Consider the following 17,572-nt stretch of genomic DNA (forward strand, 5'->3'; position numbering starts at 1 on the left):
GACATTTTAGTATCCACAATTAACGTAACGTTAGGTTAGGTTAGTAGGTATACACCGTGACTTTTTAGTCGTCTTACAACGGCAGCCCACTTCATGTATCCAATGACTAGTAAACGTTCATATAAAAAAAAAAACAATTATGAGATTTGAATAATTTAAAAATAAAAAATAATTCATTAAACCCCAAACATTTAGAGTATGTCGTCACAGTAAAAAAATATCTATCGGATAAGGCGCTTCTGATGACATTAGGTTCAACTCTGTTGGAGTCAGTAAAGGTCCATACAAAATCATTAAACCAATTATCATTCTAACCGGTGATAACTCAAAAGTTGCTAAAAAGATCCCGATGAAAATTATATCGGACTAACATTGAGACACCTTCTTTGCATTAACAAAAATAATCAAAATCGGTCCACGCAACTCCGAGTAATTGGTTAACAAACTTGACGTTTATTGATTATTAAGGATATTAAAATGTCGTGTATTTCCAAAACCCCATTCATTTGGAGTAAATCGTTTTGATAATCATGATCTATAGAAAGATGCGCTTCCGATGACACTAGTTTCAAGTCTGTTGGTGGGTGGGGACAGGGTCCATACAAAATCCGGCATTGTCCTTTCACAAGAGTAAAAGTTGTTTGGAATATCATGAAGAATCACATAAAAAAATTTCGAATCGATATTGGAACTTTGTTGCCTATGTCCACTAATTTTCAAAATGGATCCACTGTGCGTCGTGCCGGTCGCCGAGCTACTAGGTTACCCGAGTTTACTGTGTTTAGATGTGAAAAAAAAAAATTGGTAAAAAAACTTTTAAGTTAAACGGTTTTATCTTATGTGCACTGAAAACTAAAAAATAAAAAAAGAGTTACTTACCTGTCAACCTACATAGGTGGTCCCGGTCATATTAGACTAAAATAAAAACGTGGGGCCCATTAACTATAGCTGTAGTACTTTCTTCTAGAGGTATAATAGGTGTGGATTGCATCGACTTACTATAATCGTAACTGGAGATTTTGACAATCAATAATCAGCCGTAGCGGCTTCACCAGCGAACGCCGAGCTCATGATCTACCAAAGTATAAAGATATGCTTTGTCATAGGTAGGATTTCAGAGGGTCCCACGTTTTTATTTTAGTCTAATATGACCGGGACCACCTACGTAGGTTGACAGGTAAGTAACTCTTTTTTTATTTTTTAGTTTTCAGTGCACATAAGATAAAACCGTTTAACTTAAAAGTTTTTTTACCAATTTTTTATTTTCTAGTTTTTAGTATATAATGATAATGCCTACCGAATATTCTTCATTCTATATATGGTTCAGCAGCGGTGAGGGAGGGCCAGACTCTTACTGACTAAAAACCGTTGTGTTTCGTCATAGGCCTTTTATGTACCACGACCACGGTCACTCTTTCGGACAATCCCGCAGCCCAGGCAGGCCTTGGCCCTGTTGGGCCCCGCTGGGGTTGCTGACAGTATTCTACTTGAGTAGCCCTTTCATTTGATACCCATATTGAGGGGGTTGTAGAAAAATATGTAATCCGCCATTTTGTATCGGCGGCCATATTGGATTTACAATGTTATTGATATTACTATATTGTATTGTCATCGGAATTAAAGGTGTGTACCAAATTTCAGATCAATTTGACAACAGGAAGGTACTTAAATTTGAATTACTAAATTTGACCCAAGAATAAATAAAACAAACGGGGTGAGCTAAATAAAACCGTTTAATAATAAATGATCTGTTTATCTGTTTCACGCAGCTCTCGTGCTGCAACTGACAATCTGCAGTTCACATTATTTATGATATATGGGTGAATCCAAAATCTGCGTCGATTCCTTCGGCGTCTGTTATGATGATAATATTGTATAATGACATCGTCATCTTCGCTCGATCCACTCGGCATTTTTATTGCTTCCCATATTTCCCCTTGCTAGGTTTTTCGCACGTGTTTATTTGGTAGTAGAAATAACAGGAGTGACTGAAACCTTGCAATATGTGAGTAGCGTCGTGTGCGAAATACAGTTTATAACTAGTTTGTAATTCTAATTACTGATGAATTTTCCGTCATATTTGAGTAGCTCCATGTGCGGAGGGCCTTAGTAATCTGTGCCTTACATCGCATCCGATGTCATATGAAAGAAAAGTACTCTGTGGTCGGTCATAAGATTTTGACCCATTTTTGACCGGACAGTGACACGATAACAATGTCAAAACAAAAGTTGACGTGATTACAAAAATAAAAATATTATGTACTCTAAACTGGATTACTGTTAAAAATATTAAAGAAATTACTAGAAATATGATTGAAAATAGTTATTACACTGCAATAAATAATAAGAACAGCTTTTAGTGATGCTCAGTTAAAATAACCACACTTTTTTGTTATATAATTTATTTTCTTTAATCTTATTTACAAGACCACTTCAGTTGTACCAAAATGTGCTCAATACCACCCCCTCCTCCACCACCAAAATCGCCGGATATAATTTCTTCCACGAAAGTGACGAAAAGCGAAGTAAGCAAATCTAACTACAATCCTGGCTTGACTTGGGCCGCCACACAGCCTGAGCTTATGGAGGCTTGTTCTAAAAACAGAATCTGCTGGGAAAAACCTCCATTCAAATACAAGTATAGAGAGTTCGCATCTATCTCGCAAATTGGGCCTACTTGTGGATTAGTTGCATTGTCTATGTTAGTCGATGGAGAAGCATCACCGGATGAATTGTTGAGTATTGCAAAGTTAGAGGGTTTCACAAGCAATGGGGAGATGTTCAGCTGCAAACAAATGGTGAAACTGTCTGAAAAAGCCTTCAGCTTAGCTGAGGTAGACAATCTTAGGTGTAATTTGAAACGTGGAGGCTTATTTAGTTCTGAGACAATTGAAAGACTTATCAATGGTGCTGTTCTATTAGTTCCGTATCCTTTTCAAGTATATTTAATGAAAAGACTTTCTTTTATCTAGGCACATAAGCTATTTTATTATTTCTTTGCCATTGTAACCAGATGCCAATTAAAGGTCTCTGCACACAGCGGGCGCGGCATGGCGGGACGTGACGGCGACGCGACACAATGTACTAGATCGTCGCGTCACGTCGCGTCGAGCGGGACGGCTCTGTTTGGCGGCCTCCGCTCCGTAATATCTAGTACATTACAACTGCTCAGTGACGCGTCGCCGTCCCGTCCCGTCCCGCCACGCCGCGCCCGCTGTGTGCAGAGACCTTTACATATGTGTTTTAGAGATACCATGACTTTATGGGTATTATTTAATTGAATTACCTTGACTCTCATCACAGCTATGATGCAGACTGCAATCACTCACCGTGTCTAAGAAATGGTCACACTGCTCACTGGGCTCTAGTCTGTGGGGTCATCGTGATCAATGACCCCGGAGAACATTATATCAGTGACCCCAAAAATGTCCATGTTCTATGCAAACATGGCAAGTCCAAATACTTAGCTGTTTGGAGCTTGTATGACCTTGCACAAAGTAACAATAATCTTTTTGAATTCTCTCCTAAGAAAGAAGCTGATGGTCTAGTTTATATTCTTCCAGAGGGGGGAATGGGAGGAGAGAATGGGTTGCGGGACCAATATTTGATATTCGAAGGTTTTTGACTAGTGTTAAGCTCAAATGAATCATATCAATATAAAAATACTCTGTTAAGTTATATTTATGTCATCTTTTATTTCCGGTACATTTTATTTATTAGCAATATTAAACCATAAGATATCAGGATATCCTTAAAAAGCTCGACTCTACTATATTCTACAGATAACATTTAAATCAGTGGTTCCCAAACCTATTTTGTCTACTGCCCACTTTGAGAATAAATATTTTTTTAGCGCCCCCCTTTTTTGGGGTTCCGTACGCAAAGGGTAAAACGGGACCCTATTGTTTTCGCCCATGAACGGTTCATGTTAGAGAGTTGAAATTTTCACAGATTAGATTTTTTGATATTTCTGTTGCCGCTATAACAACAAATACTGAAAACTAGAATAAAATAAATATTTTGGGGGGCTCCCATACAACAAACATGTTTTTTTTTGCTCCTTTTTGCTCTGGTACGGAACCCTTCGTGTGCGAGTTCGACTCGCATTAGGTCGGTTTTTCACCTATTTAAAAACCACTATAACTTCTTCGAAAGTGTGTCTGTTGCCTTTTTATTTGTTTGTTTGTGTCTACTTTAATTACGAAACGAAGCGACAGACATTGATATGATTTTATTTTTTTCTATATTCAATAAAATAGGACAGATATATGAACTACGCGGAGAGAAATATAGAACCGAGTTTGAGCAATCTTTTAATTCATATTACTTAGTTGATGTTCACAATTTGTTGTTGAGAGTCGAAAGCTCATGCAGTCGTTGTCTAAGAGGTCTCCTAGCTAAATAAAATTACAAATCACCTCCCAGGCCTCTACACAACGCCCCCATTTTCTTTCTGGGTCTCTTACCGCCCCCCTTGAGACCTGCAGAGCCCACAAGGGGGCGTTATCGCCCACTTTGGGAAACACTGATTTAAATCTTTGCTCAAATTAAACACACCCCAGAGGATTTTAGACATAATTATAATTTTAAAAGGAGTGTTGTTAATAAAAACTAGTGTTTAAGTGTTTGAAGTTCAATGATTATTCAAAATAATAATTACCTACTAAGTAGTTACCAAAGGATTTAATATATTTTATTTATTTATAAAACTATTGTTAAATAAAATTGTTATTAATATGAATAAATAAATTTTAATAAAACAACAACTTTGTTTTTAATGCAAAATGTTTATTTGTACAATAAATACAAATTATACTTGCAAATTATGATAAAATAATAAATCTCATCACATTACTTAAACATATCGTAATGAAATCATATTTTTATTGACTTACAAGTCAAAATAAATCAAAATTAAATTCTCAAGAGACATTCACATTATTGCACAGTCTATTTTGCATTTTCGCGAAGAATGCATTGAATTTAATTAAATAGTTAATTATTGTTAATGAAACATAAAATGTAAGATATTTTTGTACTAATTTATTCAACTTAAATGAACTTTCCATAGCACTAATTATAAGTTTGTTTGGCCATTGCGAATGGACAATAATTTGTGATGATTAATTTACAAATAATACATTATATACGTCGATGACGATTGGTGGCTTTTAAGCTCATTTGGAAAATATAAATAAAATTTTAATTCCATTGTAATAAAGAAGTGTGCCAAGTGAATCATTCAGTCAGCAGTAATGAGATCAAAATAATAGTTTGAAGGGCGGGGACAAATAGCTGACAGTTGTTCAAACTAATATTAGGCGTTTCATGGTTACATGTCGTCGCCCGATACCCGCCCTCGTGATATACTTTATAATCATTAAAAATCGTAAACGTGCTAACTCTGTTATGCTTTACAATCCTATTTCATTGTTATTTTCATACAGATAAGGTTGACTTTCTAGAAAAGGATTTTAAAAATCTCATCCATATTTAATACTCTCACATGACTTATACATAATAGCAATCAGAGTTGCACGTTTTATAAAAATAAAATATAATGAATTAAAATATAATAATGATTAATACTTAATATTTAAAAGTTAATGTCATTATATGGATTCGTTTGGCTAGGCCTTTAACGAAAAAAGCTAGGGAGACTTATTGCGACCTGCATGGTTGTTTACCTTTGTACCGCTAGCGCAAAAGAAAGCTTCAAATGTCGTTAAATTCATAGCTTTAAATAGAAGTGAAAAGCTGTAAGTAGGAATATTTGAGCTTTCTTGAGATTATTCATCAGTAAGCATTGCCATCAGTTCATGGTTTCGTTAGAATACAAACTTAGAATATATTATTGAGTGCATTGTTAAACTCGCTTAATGATCTTTTTCTTATTCCTCTTTGTATTCAAAATAAACCATGATCTATATACAGACATACACCCTACATTTCATAGTGCACCATCAAAAAAGAGGTTTTACACCAAAAATGTATATAATTCCTGCACTGTGGTGCGTTTGGCCGACATAAGAAATTAATTTGAATGTCATAGTAATAATACAGAATTAACATTGATGAAATTGTACGTAATTAGTTTACCAATATAAGATACATAATTCATGATAAGTGCATACATTAATAAATTAATATACAGAACATTTCATCATGTTAATTACTGCGAAAATAAAAGAATTTTATATTCGTTCATAATTCATAAAATAAGACGGTCAGTAGCTCTATTTTTAGGATCAAACAATAATTTTATTAGCCATAACGGTCTCCTTGTAAAACAATATTACACAGTTAAACAGAAAAAAGTATACAGTTCCTAATATTATTATAACCGTATTTATTACGGATAAATATGAAATTGTCTACTGCATATAAGATGATTACCGCTTATCTGATGGAATATTAAAAATAAGGGTCGACTTTCGATCCAATATTAATGTCGATAAGTGTAATCTGTAATTTATTTAGATATTACAACATACAAGCGATTTGATATGGATACACAGGTATATTTTGTTTGTCTATTTGTCAAAACGATTTCTTAAACAATGAGAACAGCATAAATTAAAACATTTCTGAAAGCAACACCTGTAACGTACCAACTTCATTTATTTTCTTACTTGTGTGAAAAGCAAATCATTTTATAAGGATACATAATGTTAACAAATTATCCAATGACATTTAGAGGGTTGAACATGTTTTACAATACCTACAGTTTTTATTTATAAGTACGTACATCATATGAAGATACATTTTTCATTTTTAATTTGGTAGATTTTAATAAAATAATATAAGGTGTTTTATACAAAACATTTTGACAAATAGAACAAAATAACATCGCTGAGTACAATTAAGAGTAAACTGTTATTGACGCTATTTTACAACTGCTATCTAATTCTGATGTGGTCCAAAGTTTTTACGAAACAGTGCCAAAATGACACTTCCACAGTTTTAAGACGTTACTACCTTTCTACTACGTGGACTTGCTTATAAGATGCACATACTTGTAATTTTCTTCTAAACTATCTTTAAATAGAGAAATCAATTAAGGTAAAGTCGCTTTATTGAAAGTTCTAAAGACAGAATTAGGCTTGAGCTTTTATAAAAATGGCGGTCTGACGAAGCAAGAAGTCACTAGAATATTAAAGTAGTTTCTACAATTACGGCTTATTTTTATTTGTAAGCAGAGCATGCCAATATCACGTCTTGCCTCCCAAGAATTACCTTATTCTTGTGTCATGTCACAATATCGATAAAAAATATCGATAGTGTATCTCTTTCAATTAAAGACTGTAAAAACCTGTACCACACCGGAACAAGATAATATTAAATCGAATATAAGATACAGTTAGATTTAAAATGGTTAACAGGCCTAATTCTATAATAACACGACTTACACTAGGAGCGTATATTTAAAAAAGTGTTATTACTCTGAAAAAGCGTACATACAATAATAATACGCATACTATTGTCACATTTTGTGGGGTACATCCCTAAGCTTTCCAACCTGTGTAACGTAAGCTTCCAAATAATTTGACCTTAGATCGATAGATTTTAAGGGTACGATAAAAAGCCTCTATAACGACCTCCTCGGTCAGATTTTTGACCACAAGCTCGTAAGAACACGAGATAAGAATTATAGCCTACAGATTATAAATTATTTTGGCAATTTGCTTTTACTTAACTTTAAAAAGCGCACTGTGGAAAATGCTCGACTATGTTTTACCCAATAGATAAGCCCAAGGAGAAAGGATTTAATGAACAATAATTTTATTTGGGATTTGATTAGGGAATCCGATTTTCAGTTCCCCAATTTAAGTTCACAATCAAACATTTGGCTTGTACACATTACAACTTCATTAGCAAGCAATACTTTATTAAATAGATTTAACGACTACATTTAATTATTACTATTATAGAATACAAGTACCTAGCAAGACTTCGATATGTAAACATTAAAAGGATAAATTATGTAATCTAAGACCAAAATATTCGGAAATACTCAGTTACCACGATGGCTTCTGACTCGATATTCAAACAGCTGTAATAATAGCTTAACGACTGATTTAAAAGTCGATATTTTACTTTAGACATCTCTAAAAACGTAACTAACATCGATAAATATGAATATCGAGACGAGAAGCCATATCGATCACCCCCGTCCAAAAAGATTTGACGAAATCTCACCATGGAATTCAGACTGTAACATGCAGACATAGAGTCCTAATTCCCACGTAAGACTTCGTCAAAACGTTTTTGCGTCCTCTTCACATACGTACACACAGCCACATATTATCTGAATTACACACATAGCTAAACCTAAGTTATACACATAGTATATGTAAAGTTTGAGAATATATTACTAACTCTATGATATCATGAGACAGTCGTTGGCCTGATGGGTGTAACTAACGCCCTCTACTGATTAACGCTACAAAATTAAACTAGCCCAAATAGAAAATCATTTTCCAAATTGGCTCGGAATTAATTTCGAATTTCATTTTAAGCATTCGGGGACTAAAATATCAAAAATTTTGGCTTGATCACAATGTAAGGGAATCGAAGACTTCATTAAAGTACGCAAGGACATCCATTAGGAAGATATTAGTTGTAATCTCTATAATATCTTTTAAAATTAAAAACGTTTATCGTTATGTAAAAATCTACATTTCATTCAAAACATCTATGACGTACAAAATTATAAATGTAAACACCGCACTGTTAGCTGCACTTATATAAAAATTACACAAAAATATGACTGTAACAACGCGCTTCCATTGCCTTAAGATATTTAAAAAAAAACTGCATTCACGAATCACAGATCAAAAATAAAATCGCGCACAACACTCGAATCGAACCTATGCTGATATGTGCCGACGATAATCGTTCCAATAACGTAACTATACTACTCATACTCGATTACATTTCAGCCGAAAAGAGCTTCTCTTAGAAATGTTCGCCGACTGTTCGGTCAAACCACAAACCGACATACAACACCGGAATTCGGCGAAAAGTTGACTAAAATTTAAGCATATATTCGTTGAAAGTTTATCATCAGACATTCACTCGGGCAAAGCCACACTTCGGCTACACCGCACTAACCTAAATAACGTACACATATTGGAAATGTCACGAACCATTATTTCTCGATATATACTGAGTACACGGATAACGACTACGTAATATATTATATTAAATACGATAACTAATTAATGAATGACTATGACGATGAACGCCTTTATTATGTAACTTGAATTGGGCCATAGTTAAGCTTGGTTAATTTTTAATATGGCGGAGAGGCTTGGGGGGTTATTTAAGTTTATTAAGGGAGGGGGTGGGGGGTTGTAACTCAAGGTACATAAGCTAGGCGTGTTGTACGCTAGATGGCAGCAGTGGCTCACAGTCTAGGACTCAGCGGGGGCGAGGGGGGCGCCGCATGTGGCTACTGGGAAAGTCTTCACGTGTGTCTGCCATTGTGTCGACAGCTGGAAGAACTTCACGCCGTTCAGTTCCGTGCCGTCAATGTACACTGTGGATGAAGATTTAAGTGGAGACTATTAAAAAATCTTGTATGCATACATGGTTGTATAAGACGGAGATAAATGGTTATCATGGTAGAGATGAAACGCAGCTCCTAGATTTTTGGTGTATCGACCGCAGATTCCAGCAAGACTCAACTGTTTTCCTATGTATTGTTTTTCAATAGGTATACAGCAGACTAAACGTGTTAAAATCTGCAGCCACATTTCTGCTCCAGGTGTGGTATATACCTTTGAGTATATATTAATTTACCTTTGAGCGGCACGTTGTGCGAGCTCTTGGCGGAGCAGATGAGTCGGGCGACGCCGTCCACGGTCTGCGCGCGGCCCACCTCCGCTTCCGAAGTCTTTTCCTTCTTCTTGCCCAGCCGCATTACTGTAATACATGGTGTGTTTTATTATAGTGTTAATTGTGCAGTTGAAACATGCGAAACCATAGAAAATATGTCGGTAGCCGCCTATGACAAACTTAACGGTCATTTTGTGTCCATCTGTCCCCGTAGTGGGACAATAAACAGTAGATTTGACGAGTGGACATAGTAGTATAAAAGGAAAAAAATGTGTCCATAGTACATTTGAGTGGCTACAAAAGTACGGTAAGTAGGTATTAAAAATGTTATCTTAAAGTGAGACAAAATTGCAAACTAAAAAAAAAATAAGACTTAAAATACCGGATAAAATAAATGAGACTGGCGCAAAAAATACCCGGAGGGATTTTTTTTAATGCGATTTAGTATTCATGTGTCATGTATGTTTAAATTCGTTAAAAATGCTAGTATACAATACTAACTCTTCTGCTTCTTCTCCTTAGTAAGGTAAGTGATGCAAAGATGCGCGTTCTGCCGCGTCACGTGCAACGCGCGGAACGACGCCTTCACCGTCACCTTGCTGTCCGTGCCGTCCGGCTGACGACCTGGCACCTGGAGATATAAGCATAGGTATGACTTGCATCCCAACAGTGAAAGAATTTTACAAATCGATCCAGTAGTTTTGGGGCTTTTTGGGGTGCAAACAAAAGAATGTTGAGGGCGTAACCGACTTAAGTAGGTAGAATTGTTAAAATACACGTAGAAAAAGGCGACACGTAGAAAGGAGTGGAGTAGTGTATGTGTAGTTTCTAAAGCATATACTAGACTGAACAGTCACCGATGTTTGAAGCTTCATAGAAATTTTCTTCTTCATTTACATTTTGTAAATTAACAGTTCATATAGTAGACTTAATTTTATTTATTTAGGAACTCCAACAAATTTTCTGTCAGTTATTCTAAATCTAAAGCTTTTTCAGTCTATATTTTAATACTGTTTATATGTAAAGAAAATAGTGCCAAACATTTCCTTAAACCACAAAACTACTACAAAAAACAGGTTTTATCACTTACCAGCCAATAATCCAACTGCAACTCAAGCGGTTCGGTCCTGGCTAATAGAGGCATGGGCAATGGCGGCGCGAGGTCGGGCGCATGCGCGGCGAGGTGCGGCGCCGTGAGGTGCGGCGCGGGCGTGGCGGGGGGCGACGCGCGGGCGGGGGGAGACCCGCCCTCTTCGAGTTCTAGGGAGGAGACGCCGCCCTCGCTGCAGCCGACGCGGACCTCCTGTACATAAAGAAACAATAAGAAAAACGGAACGAATTGAGCCTTCTTTTATTTTTCGCTCGGTTAAAAATATAATTCAATAGATCCAGTCGTCTTCGTGATATCGAATAACAAAGAAAAAAACATCTGATTTGAGAACCTCTTCCTTTTTGGGAAGATGGTTGAAAAATATTACATAACACAGGTCAAAATTATGTCCAGTTGAATAAATGCAGATAAAAATTTAAAATTCAAGTCTCTAACCACAGACAAAGACTGAAGTTACTACACTGCACTTATAGCCTCGCCTTCTACTAAATTTTGAAGTCAAATCACTGTAACGTCTTGCATTATCGTTCCAGTTATTCTATAAAAAACCTTTTTATCGATAACGCTGATAGCTTGATTTGACAAAACTCACCGCAATAAAGGGCACGAATGTCTGGCTGGCGTCCTCATCGCCCGACTTCTCTCTGTAGGCGACCATCGCCTCGCCGATCGGCACGTTGTTCACAGGACCCGTGCTGTTCAGATACCTGCACAAAATAATGCGCAATATATAGAAGGGTTTCTATTTGTGCAAATACCATTACCTAATTAATTTTATTTAGTGGATTACAGATAGTATGATACTAAAATTTCATTTTTTTTTCATAGGGATGCAACTGAATTTGGATCGACAAATTGCTTGATGTAAAACACTACATACTCAGGTGTATCCAGTTACACAGGACACCAACATAGTTGGGACAAGATTTTTTTAGGATTTTTTTTTTTCAGGTCAATTACTGCAGAATCTGAAATCTAGACTTGTTTAAAAAAATTGTTAAAGTCACTCAGAAGGCCCGAACTTCATGTAACTTTAAGTACCAATGGTTTTCGGCACCTAGGCCACCCACAAAAATTGGTTTCTTCACTGAGTCTCGTGCATATTTCCTGACGACAAACAAGTTTGGCCGAATTACCTGCCAATACGTGAGGACATCTCAGCGACATCGGGGGCAGACCCGTCGGCCGCTCGCTCGCAAATATTCGGCCACGATTCGCTTGTGAACAGCGACGCGTAACCGCCGTCCGACGCCGATAGGTGGCGCGCTATCACGCTTGGACCTGTGGGTTAGAGAGTAGATTGATGAAATGGAATACGGAGTTCTGAAAAGCCTGTGTAACTGAGGTTTCATGATGTGGGCAGAAAGTGCTAGGAAACTTAGTCATTTAAAAGATAACAGGAGAGTTTGAAGTTATTATATTGTGGTGCGTGCGTGTTAATATCCAAATTGTATCCATATTCTCTGCAAAATAAATGATTTGATTTGACCAGATTTATCCTGGCGTTAGTGCGCCATTCATGCGCAATGTATGCCGTAATCGTCACCGCCGCGTCCCCGCCGTCGTCGCTATGTGCCCACTGCTGTCTCAGTACGTACCGATGGGTATGATATAGAAGCGCACGCTGGGCGCGTCGTGCGGGCGGCGCGCGGCCAGCTCGGCGTGCGCGCGCACCGCCGCGCTCGCGCACGCGTCGCCGCCGCACATCGCCACGCGGATGCACGAGCGACGAGACGTCCTGCAGACGAAATAGTGACTTTAGTTACTACGTTCAACAAAAACATTTACCACTAAAATCTTACATAATATGTCAATTAAATATAAAGATTGTTTGATACTAATTTTGTATCATCCGCCATATTTTTTACAGTTTTCGCTGTTGTCCAGCATTTCTTCACCCATCTGCACGACGATCAAAGAGTCAACCATCCTTTCCTATATCCTGTTGTATACTCACTGCTTAGCCCGGGAGTATAGCGCGTGCAGCAGCGGGCGCGGGTCGGGCGCGGCGTGCGGCGCGTGCAGAGCGGGCACGGCCAGCGCATGCAGAGCTGTGCCCGCGGCCCCCGACCCCGCGCCGCACACCGCGATACACTCCGCTCCTTCCGTGCCGACCAGGCGGGAGACTTGTTCCGCCCACGTGCGACGGGGCTGGGAGAGATAAATCTTATGTAGACAAGGACTGGGTTATGTACTTCAAAATCGAAGATAACTGCCTCAATAAATAATAAATAAAACATAATAGAGTAGCAAAACAGTAAAAAAATAGACGGCATTGTGTCACTTCAATTTTGAAAATTCGTCAAGAAAAAACTGAAAATACACGCACGAATTATTGTCAGGAGAAAGATCGGAACGTCATTAAAATACATGGTGTCTGTACGTGTATTTACTGCACTAGAGTGCATATTCATTAAAAAGATATGGGATCTTACCTCCGTCATAAGACTTAATTGGAACGAGTTCCATGAAGGCTTAAGCTACCTCAGCAAAATCCTGTACCTAATCTTTCTCTCAAACCTACCTCCAGCGTAGTAGGACTCTGCGCAGGCAACTCGTGTGCCGACAGAGGTCTTTCGGCTCCCACCACGAGAGAGTTCTTCTTACGCGTCACGCCACCGCCCGGGATTAAGTTCCCGCCGCTGGTGGCGCTGCGGAATAGCCTGGATCGCTTGTCCTCCTGAAATTGGGATAAATGTCGAAGGATCTAAGCTACAAGATTTAGAAGAAAATCAAAAGACAGTAGGTACTCAAATGATTTGACTAGCTATCTATTGAATCAACTAGGCGTTGAAATCTTGGCGAAAAGCCAGAGAGCGTGGTATTTTCACGAAAGAAAACACTTTCCATTCTTTAGGCTTCTTCCCACAATATGAGTCGTGTTCCTCCTTATGGTGATTTGAAATAAAAAGCATATAGCACCTTTGATAGTACAAATTGTATCTTCACGTATTCAGAAACGAAGTTGTATCTTCACGATGAACGATGTCTATGGGTCGAACAGAGCATATATACAGTATGGTCGCATTTGCACAAACCACATTTACCCCACAAAGACAAAATCATTTCAAAGTTCCCCAAAGCATCTAATACCTCAAAAAAAACTAATAAATATAGGTAAAAAAGACTCGATAACTAACCCTGACCTTAATCTCGTTAGGGGGCGAGCTGGACACGGAGGCGCCCGACACCGGCGCGTCAATGGTTGCGTCGCCATCGCTATTGCCGTCGCTCGCTCGCTCGTCGCCCGCAGAACTTCGGACCGCTTCGGATTCTGATGTTCATAGCATTTTGGGACTCGTTAAGGGCGCTTTAAGTTATAAGTGGGTAATAAGCCGGTGTTTTTTTTTTTTTAATTAAATTATACCTTTTTGGCAAGTTTCAAAATTAAAGCAGTGATTATAAAGGGTTTTGAAAAACAAAAAAAAAGGAAAGTGAATGAGATATATAAATTAAGATTCAAAAATTGTCTTTAAATTTCAAGTGTTTTTTTTTCCTCTTTTTATTAAAGGTATTGTTTTTATTTATTTAAAAAAACAAAAACTAAAAGTATTTCTTTCACCCTGTATAATCGTGCAAAATTTTCAAAATCAAATTGAACTTCAGATATTCCACAAATACAAAGAAATCTGAAAGAGCACAATACAAGATACAGTGTAGGTATTAACTAAGTATTCAAAGTTAGAAAAGTAGTAGATTATAAAGTAAATATAAGTAGGTAATAATCATTATAAAGAGTACTTCAAACCATGCAATAGTGCCACTTGGAGCAGCGTCGAGTGAAGACAGGAAGCAGTGATAGTGATAAAATATAACACAAAACAGACAGAAGCACGCTAATAGTATGTCTAATAGTAAAAACTAATTGATAGAGATTGTGAAAGAACTATAATACTGAAGAAAATAAGTAAAAAAAAACGTTTATTAGGAACTTGTGTTGTGATTTCAAATCCTATCACAATCTCGACCAAATATGTGCAACTTACTTTGTTTACTTTATATCAAAAGAAATAAATAGGTAATACAAGTAATTTTATTTCCGAAGGAAAATGGAGGTTCTATATAGTCCTATTTTGGCAATTTTACTTTACTTTGAATGAAAGTGCTAAACCTATAAGACATTTAAACTTCTAAGATCCCACAGACCTGCAAAATAAGGATAAAGAATCCTCAAGACTGTTCATGTGTCACCCCGTATTAAGTCCATAGAATATGCATCGAAAGATCTATTCAGCTCTAATTTTATAATTTCGTGATCTTAAATAAGCTATACCTGTGAGAAATAATGTATAGATCCACAGACTTATGCATCGATAGACCTGTAAAATCTACGCAATAGTTACTGTGAGCGGATTCGTGACATATATTTAGAATTTTAAACGGACCTAACTACTAGTCGTTGTTACAACAAGAATTTAGACTGAAGCATATTTATAGACCTATGTGTCAAAAAATAGCAGGTAATGTCTGAGACCTATCCCAATGTCGTTTTTACTTATTGCAGGTATTGAGTTGTACCCGTGAGCGGTATCAATGATACGGCATGATACATATCATGCCGTATTATTAGAACCATATAGATTCATAGACTTATGCATCGATAGACCTGTACATTTGTCACATTTGTGCATACGAAACCTATGAGATTGTCGTTGTAACATGTTACATCTATAAAGTAGTACCTGTGAGCGTTAGCGTGCCGTATATATTTCGAATTTTTGGATTAATAGTTTCATAGACATATGCATCGATAGACCTGTACATAGATGACATTAGAGACCTAACTTGTAATTTTTATAGCTTTTAATAAGTACCTGTGAGCGTAATCGTGCCGACGTGACGCTCCCTCAGCGCGCTCAGCTCAGCACCAGACGCGACGCTCGCGTGCCGCACCACTGCGCATGCATCGCCTTCAGACACCGTGCAACGTGGAATACCGCCACACTTAGTATGCCGTGCTTTAGTGGTTGTTAATGTATGTCTGTTTGTTTGTTTTGTTAAGTTCGACAACAGATTTGTAATGGTGATTTTTTTGTGAGTTGTGATTGGGCTTGTCAATAAATTTGTCTTTAGCAAATACAATTTGATGCTCATTTTATGTCGTGTTCTTCAGACTTCCCGAAAAGGAGGAGGTTCTCAATTCATGGGAATCATTTATTTAAAGTTATAATTTCTTTGAGCTGATAAATTATTTTGATTGATGCTCCCACCATTGTCATACAAATATTTGAAAATATTTTTCTAGGCTCATTTTGGTAACAAGTGACTTCTTTAGGGCCAATGTATCAGGTATTCCACCTCGCACACAAACTAATCTAATGCACACAGCGTTACAAAACAAAACATAAAAATATTTCAATGTATGTATCGTCATTAAAATGTAAGCAAGAACAAAAGTTAAGCGATCACGTCACACAATGCATCTTCGTGTATGCTTCGATGCTCAGGCAATTAATAATGTTACTGATTATATTGTTTACCATACACTAGTTATTAATGAGTGGCTATGTATGTTATTCAGCTCCTGGTCTAACTTTCAAAGATTTCAGACCATCAATTTAAACATTAAAAGGAATTAAGTTACTAAGACTGGATACCATAAATAAAAAACACAATTTTATTAATTGATACAATTTATTACTAAAACAACTATCTCACAAAAATAAGACAAAAACAATACAATATCACAAAAATTAAAACTTTTCATTAAAAAAATATAGTGAACTTTTACCAAAATTAGACCAAGAGCTAGACAACGGTTTATATTATTTGAGATTCTGACAGTTCATAGCTGAGTACGTACCGTTGGAATGCCTGTGGTGCTCCTGGTTGGCAAGGCTTCGGGAGCTACTGAAGAAAGGTCGCAGCGAGGGTTTGGGGGTGGACCCGATGCTGATGGTGTCCATCTGATCCGGACCTGAGTCCTCGCCCTCGCCGCATGATAATGATTCTAGTTCCTGTGAAGAGTTGCACAAAGGCGTTATGAAGTTTAGTATTTTTGTTCACTATTAGTATGTTCACTTTGACAACACCATTTATTACATTATATGCATCATCCATTATGACTAGAAAGTACAACATCTATGCCTGCGAACCATTATATTAGTAACAGCAACGTCGATTTTCGGTACAAATAAGTGGTCTCCTCTCCTCAACCTTTACACCTTCAACTAGTTTTCGCGAGATTTGAGAATACTGAAGAAGCTGAAGATTTCAGAAGACTTGAGAATGTGTACTTTTTACAATAAAACGACGTTATTCTCTAACATCAGTAACTATACCTGGAACAGTTCATCGATGTCATGCTGAGCGTGATGCGTGTCCCTCGCGGCGCCTCGCTCCGACAGCTCTTCAGGCACGCGGAACCGCCGCAACAACGCCGCGAACTTCTGCTTCAAGTTGCGTTGCTGCAACAGATCGGACAAACGTTATATGTTGCAACAATTTTATGAATATTTTTTTTTTATGTCTAGACCCCGCACTCAAAGAATTTATCATCTTTAATGAAGGATTTTAGAAATCATTCACTAAGGAATGGCTTAAGTAACCATTAAATGTCTCTGGGTTCGGAGGTAACGGTCTACAGGGTGTATGTAGCTGGAACAAGTAGAAATTCGCAAG

The 17,572-nt window shown here is 37.3% G+C and overlaps 2 protein-coding genes across 8 annotated transcripts in view; one reads left to right on the plus strand and one right to left on the minus strand.

Moving 5' to 3' along the window:
* Positions 1–1,819: 1,819 nt before the first annotated feature.
* LOC124640380 (UPF0692 protein CG33108) lies at positions 1,820–3,680 on the plus strand. The gene is made up of 2 exons (XM_047178126.1): positions 1,820–2,926; positions 3,304–3,680. The coding sequence occupies exons 1-2, from the start codon at positions 2,448–2,450 to the stop codon at positions 3,623–3,625; spliced, it is 801 nt and encodes a 266-aa protein (XP_047034082.1). The 5' UTR covers positions 1,820–2,447; the 3' UTR covers positions 3,626–3,680.
* A 1,087-nt stretch (positions 3,681–4,767) lies between these two features.
* LOC124640381 (phosphofurin acidic cluster sorting protein 2) overlaps positions 4,768–17,572 on the minus strand; it is a 126,222-nt gene continuing 113,417 nt past the window's right edge. For 2 of the 7 annotated variants that reach the window (XM_047178132.1, XM_047178127.1), the window contains 13 exons: positions 17,233–17,358; positions 16,755–16,908; positions 15,766–15,861; positions 14,092–14,225; positions 13,476–13,631; positions 12,909–13,102; positions 12,550–12,689; positions 12,088–12,232; positions 11,544–11,658; positions 10,931–11,143; positions 10,342–10,471; positions 9,805–9,927; positions 4,768–9,541 (listed from right to left, as the gene is read on the minus strand). In XM_047178132.1, the coding sequence (XP_047034088.1) occupies positions 9,417–9,541; positions 9,805–9,927; positions 10,342–10,471; positions 10,931–11,143; positions 11,544–11,658; positions 12,088–12,232; positions 12,550–12,689; positions 12,909–13,102; positions 13,476–13,631; positions 14,092–14,225; positions 15,766–15,861; positions 16,755–16,908; positions 17,233–17,358 (1,851 nt within the window). In that variant the 3' untranslated portion in view covers positions 4,768–9,416. The remainder of the gene's footprint in view (positions 9,542–9,804; positions 9,928–10,341; positions 10,472–10,930; positions 11,144–11,543; positions 11,659–12,087; positions 12,233–12,549; positions 12,690–12,908; positions 13,103–13,475; positions 13,632–14,091; positions 14,226–15,765; positions 15,862–16,754; positions 16,909–17,232; positions 17,359–17,572) is intronic. The other 5 variants (XM_047178133.1, XM_047178131.1, XM_047178130.1 and 2 more) reach the window with 4 other exon arrangements.

This window comes from Helicoverpa zea, chromosome 20 (assembly GCF_022581195.2).
Source record: "Helicoverpa zea isolate HzStark_Cry1AcR chromosome 20, ilHelZeax1.1, whole genome shotgun sequence".
Classification (NCBI taxonomy): Eukaryota; Metazoa; Arthropoda; class Insecta; order Lepidoptera; family Noctuidae; genus Helicoverpa; species Helicoverpa zea.

Coding starts and splice junctions, on each gene's coding strand:
- LOC124640380 (XM_047178126.1), top strand. CDS start 2,448: ATGTGCTCAATACCACCCCCTCCTCCACCACCAAAATCGCCGGATATA. Junction 2,927..3,303: donor GGTGCTGTTCTATTAGTTCC/GTATCCTTTTCA, acceptor CTCTCATCACAG/CTATGATGCAGACTGCAATC.